The 9097-nt window shown below is 30.0% G+C and overlaps 1 protein-coding gene across 1 annotated transcript; it reads right to left on the bottom strand.

The window, feature by feature from the left end:
- Nucleotides 1–2266: 2266 nt before the first annotated feature.
- LOC112287806 (aspartic proteinase nepenthesin-2) lies at nt 2267–2913 on the bottom strand. Its single transcript, XM_024531237.1, has 2 exons — nt 2634–2913; nt 2267–2445 (listed from the first exon to the last, which is right to left on the bottom strand). The coding sequence occupies exons 1-2, from the start codon at nt 2911–2913 to the stop codon at nt 2267–2269; spliced, it is 459 nt and encodes a 152-aa protein (XP_024387005.1).
- Nucleotides 2914–9097: the final 6184 nt, after the last annotated feature.

The raw sequence follows: 9097 nt of genomic DNA, 5'->3' as shown, positions 1-9097 counted from the left end.
AGATATCCAAACTTACTAAAAGGGATATAGCCATGTTTTTGAAAGTCAAATACATCAAAGTTCTAGGTTAAATTTTTGTCATTCAATGTAGTTATACTATTCAAACATTAAAAAGTTTTGATTTAGTATCCTATCAACTAGCTTCAACTTTCATGATAACTAAATTAAAGTTTCTTATAAATGTGAATGAAGATGTAGTAGATCCATCTTATTACGTATTGATAGTTAAAAAGTTAAATCACCTCATGCATACCTATTTAGATATATCTTATGTGGTTGGAATCACAAATAGATACTTATCCAAACCTTAGATCCTAAATCTTCAAGCAACTAAGAAAATTTTATGTTATATTATAAGAATAAAAGAATATAGAATTTTATATTAAAAATGTAGCAATTTTTAAATCTCTAGCTATATTAATATAAATTAGGCTAGAGATTTTTAACAAAAAAGATCCACAATATATTTCATATTTTTACTTGAAAATAGATCCATCACTTGATTATCAAAGAAATAGATGGCTATAGCCTTATCTCTCTTAGAGAAAAAATAGAAGGACCTATCCACAACTACAAAAAAATATTGTGGCTAGAAAAGCTAATATATGACCTTGATTTATAAATTTCTAAATTTGTTCCAATCTTTTGTGACAATAAAGCTAACATGAAGATAGAAATGAATCCAAACATCAATCTAAAGACAAAACATATTACTATCCATTATAACTATAATAGAAAAAAATAAAAAGAATAATTATTAGTCTCAACTTTGTTTCTTTGATCAAACAAGTAATAGACATATTTGCAAAATTTCTAAGAAGGAGACTATTTGAAAAAACTTAAAGTATGATGAATATATGTAATTGCAAAGTTGTGGCAAAGAACCTACAAAAATGATCAACCTATACAAATGTATTATACACCAAACACTAAATCTTCTATTCTCTCTTTTAGATACCACTCTATGAAATTATTACCTCAAATTTCTATCAAAAACATAAAGCCAATTATTTAAATCCCAATCAACCAAATTCATGTTTCTATCATATCTACTATACTTATCATATCCTTTGTCAAAGTTATTCTATATTTAATCCTCCAAATAAGCATAAGTTAAGTACTTCTAGTAGTCAATTTTACCTATCCAATCATATGCAAATAAATTGAAGAAGGATAATCTTTTGGATCTTAACAATGTTTGTACTCTAGCTAATTTGGGGCCTAATTATGACTTCGTCTAGGATACTGTATGACTTTGTTTAGGATACTCTATGACTTTTTTTAGGATACTGTAGAGAAAAAAAAAAACAACAATCTCAAGATTAATCAACTCAATCAACTCAAGCAGATATTTACCCACAAAGTCTTGTTATTGTTAACTAAAATGTTCACTTCCCAGTTGAAAAATTGTACTGCCAGATTCTTCAAAATCTTCAAATGAGTCGCTACAATAGTTTCATGGAATAAACCGGACATCAGGCCACACAAAATCGAACCTCTTGTCATAGTCCATCATTTGTCTAGAGCTCTTTCTATACTAAGTACTCTATTAGACAAACATTGAAGTAACCAATAAATTCTCAGTCTATCGTGATAATCTGCTATGCTACGCTCACTGAATCACGAAAGTGAGTGGGAGAAAAAGGCGCCACAAAAACCACCGTCTATGCACTAGCTTAGTCATCACCATAACAAGGAAAAGAGTTGAACTCTTCATAGAGCACATCCAAGATTTATAAGCTATCTTGTAGTACTAGGAGGGTGTTAGAATATTATTCCTTGTAGCTAGTAAAATAAATATTAGTTATGATTGTTCAGTTATTTCTTCGTTAACTGTGAGTATTTAGCTCGGTGCTATGTAGAAGAGCATTTGTACTTAAACTACTCGCTGTTCTAAGTATTCCAGTTTTTTAAATCTATCTGTTATTCCTTTGCTTATTCTTCGAGCTTATTCAGTTTATTTCTTTGCTTATTCTTCAAGTTTCTTCATCAACTTCTGTACGCAACATCCTGCATGTTGTGTTTAAAACAGCCCAACACTTCCTACCCATCTAGGACATCAACATGATCTCTTCTTTTTACATCCAAATGGTAGTGATGAGAATAGCTTCTACCACAATCAAGGTTGAATATATTATTCAAGAGCAGTTGCTACTCCTGTGTGTAGGGTGAACACTCGCCCGTCATATTGTTAATATTTTATTTTGAGACCATGGTTATCGTTTAGGACGCAAACTGATGAGTTCATGCATTGCTGGGAGTGGAGTTAAAAGGTGCTGCAATCGGTAGCTAGAAAGCCAACTTGGGTGTTCGCCACATCAGTCACAATGAGGTTGTTTTGCTGCTGAAAGTTGTCGATGACAGAGAAGTCATTGCTTGAGTCCATTGCAAGGCAATAGGTCAGCTTCGTTTCGTTTACAAACATCCACAGGTTCACGCCGGAATCTGGAAGTTGACGTTTGTGAAACTCACAGTCATCGATGGTAATATTGGACTCAACGGAGAAGCGCTGGAAACGTTCTCCAATATGTAAGTTCAGTCGGCCTCGGGGTACGAGATCTGCCTCCTTGATTCTTGTCGAATGAAGTCCAAAAAAATTAGCTAAACACTTAATAGGCCTGATTCTTAGATACCGTGCGTGAAATCATCATTATCGTATTCAGAAGGACCCATGGACAGTTCTTCCAGGATTGCAGTGAAGGCTGCGAGTTGCAAATGTGTGATTGTGGTCCCCGAGTGTAAGTAAACACCCCCTGTGCCTTTGACGTTGATCTGAAAGGCCGAGGCAGGAATTGAGACGAGCTGATCGCCAACACTGATGCTCTCCACCCCGACGTAGTAATAGGAGGGGCTGTATTGATTCTGTAGCAACGGCGTGAACAATGCCAAGGAGTTCTTGGCTGCGTCACCCATATTAAAACAAGAATGTACTACAAATCATAAACAAAAGAACACAGTTGCCTCATGAAGGCAACATAACATTGAATAACAAACTAACAGTGACGCTACGGGTAGCGTATCAGCACACATATGAAGGTGGAGGACTCCGAACTAAACACTATGGTTATACGGTTAGAAGTGCTGACATGCTACAATGAACAGATGAAATGAACAGATCTTTGGACAGAAGTTTTAACACCCCCTCTTAGACAAAGTCTGGTTCTTGCGTGCGTATTTCTTTGCGATGGACAAGCTGCAAGGTGTTTGTGATGGTAGGCCTAGACGCGGGTTGATTCTTGCTCTCTAGGCAATTCTGGTTTTCTTCAGAGACTTCTTCGATTGGCTAGCTAGAAGGGTTGAATTGTATTTGATATCTGGACCTGAGGCGATGTGCAAGAGGGACATTCAACACTCCTCTTTTAGAAGTAGGACTTAATTTTCTATTAAAATAAGACCTAACATATTCCTAAAGACTAAAAACTTATTTTTAGGAGGAGATTTTGTAAAGATATCTATTGCCAATTGCTTTGCAGAACAATATTTTAAACTAATTTGTATAAGAATTATTTTTTTAATGTTCTCCACACATTGCCTAATATAATGATGTTCTGTATTCCAATGCTTTGTAGAACTATAGTGAGCTAGATTCTTAGCAATAGTAATAGCATTCTTATTATCTTTATAAATGAAAATCCTTTCTAGCTCAAAAATGTCATAATCCCTAAGTACTTTATGAAGCCTCAAAGTCTCCCTTACTAAAGTAATCAAAGTTGCAAATTCTACCTTTATTAACAAAATAGAAACTAAAGATTGTTTCTTGCTTGACCAAGTGATAATTGTCCCACCCAATATAAATATATAACCTTCTACTGAATAGTATATCTTTGCACAACCTATTCCATTTACATCATTATAGCCTATAAGTTCCAAATTTGCTTCTTTTCTTCTATACTACAATACCAAATATTTTGTTTCTTCCAAATAATGAAATATTTGTTTAATTCCTTACTAATATAAAATATATGAATGTATCATATATTAAGTAAATTATTGACAAGTAAATGCAATGTCATATCTTATAACATTTGCAAGGTATAATAATGAATCTAAAGCTTTTTAATAAAGCTTTATACCTTTTATATCCAAAAGATTATCATTTTTATGTTTAGTGACATGACTTTGTACCATTGGTGTAGTAACTACCTTCGCATCTTTCATTCCAAATACTTCCAACTTTCAACAAATATATTTAGTTTAGCTCAAGTTAATACTATCACTTTTCTTATCTTACAAAAAATCAATACAAAAAAAATCACCAGATTCACCAAGGTCTTTCAGCTTGTAGCACTCTTATAATTCATTTTTGCATTTCACAATGATCTTAAAGTTCTTACCACTAAAAAGTACGTCATTAATATAGATAATTAGTGTAAGAACTATTCTTTTAATGTACATTGTGTATAAATAAAGGTCTTATTTTAAATACTCCCAACTAAGATTTAATAAAGATTTATCCAAACTCTTCTTCTATCCATGTTCAAATTGCTTCAAATTGTATAAAATCTTTAACAATTGCAACATCTTACTTTTGTATTCCAATGGAACTTCCAAACCTTCTAGAAACTTCATATAAATATCTTTTTTTTAAGATTGCTATTTAAATAAGCTAAAATAACATCAAGTTATAACATATTCCAATTAAGTTTAGAAGTAATTACAATAAATATGCAAATTCTTGTAAAGCAAGCAACTAGTATAAAAGTTCCTTAGTAAGCAAGATCCTTCACTTGAGTAAAGTCCTTTGCAACCAATCATGCTTTAAAATATTCAATAGAGCCATTACTAGCATTTTTTTTTAAAAAAATCTATTTTGAATCTACAACCTTCCTATCGTTAGGCAAAAATAAAAATTTCCATGTACTATGATCTTTCAAAGAATTGAGTTCTTCTTTCATGGCATGACTCCATTCTTTATAAAAAGAAGAATTCATGGCTTGCTTAATAGTCTTTGATTTTACATATTCATTAATATGAATCACATCACTATTTTAATGGGCAAGTCATAATTTCCTCAAATAAAGTTGTTGTCTTTTTTGTAAGGAGTGCAATGCATTCTACTACCACTTATAATATTTTTGGAGTCAATGGCACCTACATAATGACATCTTGGTGGCAGAGCTTGAGTGGTTGCCTCTACTTTTAGTTGATAGAATTCCACTACTTCTATTGGTATAGGGTTTGCTTCTTTTTCAACCATTTTTTCATCCAATCCATCATGCATATATAATCTTGAGGCTTGAAGTTGGAATATTTCTAATTCCCTTAGATATTAAAAAGTTAAAAATTCTTAGAAGTAGAAGGTGATTGCAAGTCCAAGTCACAAATTTTTCTACAAATGCCAAATTCTAATGATCCAGCTTGGCATCATCTAGATGTATTTGTACTTCTTCAAAAATAGTTTGCATCATATGCTCTGCTATGTTGGCAATTTCATGTGTATATGCAAGAGTGATTATATGCCAAATATCTTCAGTTTTAAAGAAAAAATTAAGCTTACTATTCAAAAATTTAATACCTAAATGAGTAAGAAAAGTTTTTATCTTTCATCTAGTTCTTCATTGTATTTCTACTTTCTAAGACTTAAAAGAAATATGTAATGGATCTTTAGTTTGAAGAAATACAAGGCTGCAATAGCTAAAATATTCATCAATCTACATAACTAACTATTTGGCACCACCAAAGTTAGTTATATTGGAAGAATTAAAATTAGACACTATTACATCTAAAATACCATTGACATGCTTATGCTTGTTAGAAAAAGATTGCTCATATGCCTTATCAATAATATATGATTTACATATATGTATTTTATCCTTTTCTACCTAAATCTTTACTTCTTCAACACAATTCATTCACTCTACGTCATGTATTGTATACATCAAAGCATATGCTAATCCTTGATGTCATTCAATAAGTATACAATTCAAAGTAGATGAGCTAAAAATTGTAACAACTTTTTTAATTTTACAAGGCATAAGGTAAGTTTTACCAAATAAGTCACCTAAAGATAGAATCCAATCAATTCTATTGACATCCAAGTTAAATTTTTAATTTTTTTTGTATAAAATTATAGTTGATAATAAAATATCACATGCTCTAGGAATCCAATAGACATCCTTCATAACTATAAGAATATATTTTTATATAAGGTCTAAAATTGTGACATGCATCTCACTTGAGCCTTATGATTTGCTAATGCCACTATTATAGCCTTGGAGTTGGATAGTCACATTTTCATCAAAATTAAGAAGCTTATTCCTATCTCTTTAGATGTATGTATCTGTTGCATTTTCAATACATACATAATGCCGTAATCGAGATAAGGATGTAATTATTATCACTAAATTAAATGATACTTTTTAAGCTAAAAAAATAATAGTAATTCTAATAGTTTCTACACCATTTCTGTTTATTTTAAGATATTTTGCATCATCTTACCAATGCTCATTTTTTTCACATGCCTCATAAGTACTTTTTGACTTATCAATCTTAGGCCTCTATTTTTATTCTAGATGGTGCTTCTTTAATACTTGTTTTTTTTCTTATATGCATTGTTTAAGCAAAAAATAGAAAATTAATCTTCTCCTTCTTTTGCATCTTTTTGTCAAATGGAATAGATTGCACTACTTCTTCTATGATTTCTTTTTTTTTTTTCAAGACAATTGACTTAATAAGTGGATGTCAAGATTTTGGTAATAAAATAAGTATAAAAAATTCTATATTCTAGTTGCTAATTTCACCACTTATTTTAATATATTAATCTTTAAAATCAAAAATCCCTCCAAAAACAAACTTTATAGATTTTTCATCCACATATCAAAGATTATACAATTTCTTTATTAAAAATATCTCAATGATAACTCTTAAGGATTTTTGGATCTTATCTAATACATCCTACATTTTTTTTGTAGTATTATATTAGCATGTATGAGTTAATTGCAAAGGCTTAATATTAAGTGCAATCAATGTTTTTGTTTTTGCTTCACTTGATTCTCATTATAATTTTTCATCAATATCTATAAGATATTTTAATGTCCTATCTACATGCATATAAAGCTTGCAAATGCACATCAAGTATTTCATAACAAATATCTATGTGCCATATTTTTTTTTTCATCTAATTGATCAAAGTGATGATCCATTAAAGATGCCATTGCCAAATACAATTAATCAATAGCAAAAAAATAACTATAAAGAAACAATTAACAAATGGTTTACAAAATGTAATATTAGGAAAGTAATAGTAGTACTAAGTAATAGTGGAGCAAAAAAAATATTTTTTTTTATTGCCAATAACAAATAAAATTTAATTAAATTAAAATCAACATCAATAGAATTAAATTCCAGCTCCAACAAAACTCCAATAAGGTTCCAACAAAGCTTTAACAAGGCTCTAGCAACTCTAGCAATATTCCAACAACTCCTTAGCTTGGGCAACATTCCAACAACAATGGACCTCTGATAGATCATCCAAATTTTTATCCATAAAAAATATCCAAATTTTTATCCATAAAAAATATCCAAATTTTCATCCAAATTACATCTAATAATATTCATCTATGGTATTTTTCATCTAGTTCTAATACCATGTTGTGAAAATATGATGTATTATAGAAACACAATGGATATCATTCATTGTAAACAAAATATGCCAAAAATCAAGGAGAAGGCATAGCTAATATCTTAGTTAATAGCTAGATAAGCCACAACTTTTAATGCATATAATATGGGATATTCAACACATATCCTAATATGATTGAGCCAATACCTAAAATTTGGAATTCTTCTAATAAATTTTGTAGCCATATGGTTTTGCATGTGCAGTTGGTTAGTGCTTAATATAGTGATTTACACAAGAATTATACTGTAGAAGTTTGTTTGGAAGAGCTCTAAGATATAAAGAAGTCTCTTAGATTTAAATATATATATATATATATATATATATATGCAGATGTGAATATACAATTATCAAGATCTTGTGCAAAGTCTACATCAAAAAGTTTGTTTATCAATTTTTTCTGTCAACTTTATAAAAGATATAAAGAGAGAGGTGGCAGCAAATGTACCTTAGGATTCCTTGCGTAGCCTATAGATGTGCCTATTGAGGTTCATTGGTATATTGATTGCAAAGGCCAACAATAAAGGTGATATTACGCCTTGCCTTCATTAATCAATGAAGTTGTCCAACGATAGCACGATATAAAAGAATATTACATAGTATGTTCCAAAGCTTTGTACCTTCATTTAGAAGAATATAAGAAGAATAAATTTCTTATATTTGAAAGTGTTAAAATAAGTAAATAAAGGTAAAAATAAAATAAGTTAAATTATAGAAGATATTACTTTAGATAAATTATTTTTGGTCAAAGGATTGATTTTTGGTATGTAAGAAGGCCAAGAAATAAAGTAGATGAATAGGCAAAGGATTTTAAGGATATAAATAATATGCTAATAATATATTCTTATAGTAGATAAGATATCTATAAATAGTCTTGATAGAATATCGGATAGATGTATTCATCAAAAGATGGAAGTTGTCTATTAGGGTAGCAACCACTAGCTATAAGTAATGGATGTTGGAAGTAAGAGATATCTTACTACATACTCTCTTTGTGAACAACCTTGCTGATGCTATGTGTTGGTGACTTCAAAGTTCTTTTTTTTCAATATGTTATAGGTCCGCTCACCTTTAATTGTGAATTTTGAAGTTCTTTGAAGTCTTTTTGTTGTAAAAAGTAGATCTTATGATTGTTGCTGATATTTGGCTTTAATGTTTTTTAAACTTCCTTTTGCATCTAATTATTGATATAATTTTGCTCTTACTTGTTGTTAAGCAAATTCATTATCTTGAAAGGTATCAATTACCTTAGAATGATGCTATAGAATACTAATATTATATTTCTTTGATAAATTAAATCACTGATGTACTAGTATAATATTTTTGTATATTGAATTTTTTAAGAAGTTTTCTCATAGTGATAAGAAGATATTTGTGAAATTAAAAATATTTTTATAAGAATTGAGAGTGATTAAAGAGTAAAATCACTAGTTTATTCATAAAAGATGAATTTTAGATTTTTAAAGTAATAAGACCTTC

Source organism: Physcomitrium patens, chromosome 10 (assembly GCF_059467195.1).
Source record: "Physcomitrium patens ecotype Gransden chromosome 10, ASM5946719v1, whole genome shotgun sequence".
Classification (NCBI taxonomy): Eukaryota; Viridiplantae; Streptophyta; class Bryopsida; order Funariales; family Funariaceae; genus Physcomitrium; species Physcomitrium patens.
This window is presented reverse-complemented; position numbering and strand designations above follow the sequence as displayed.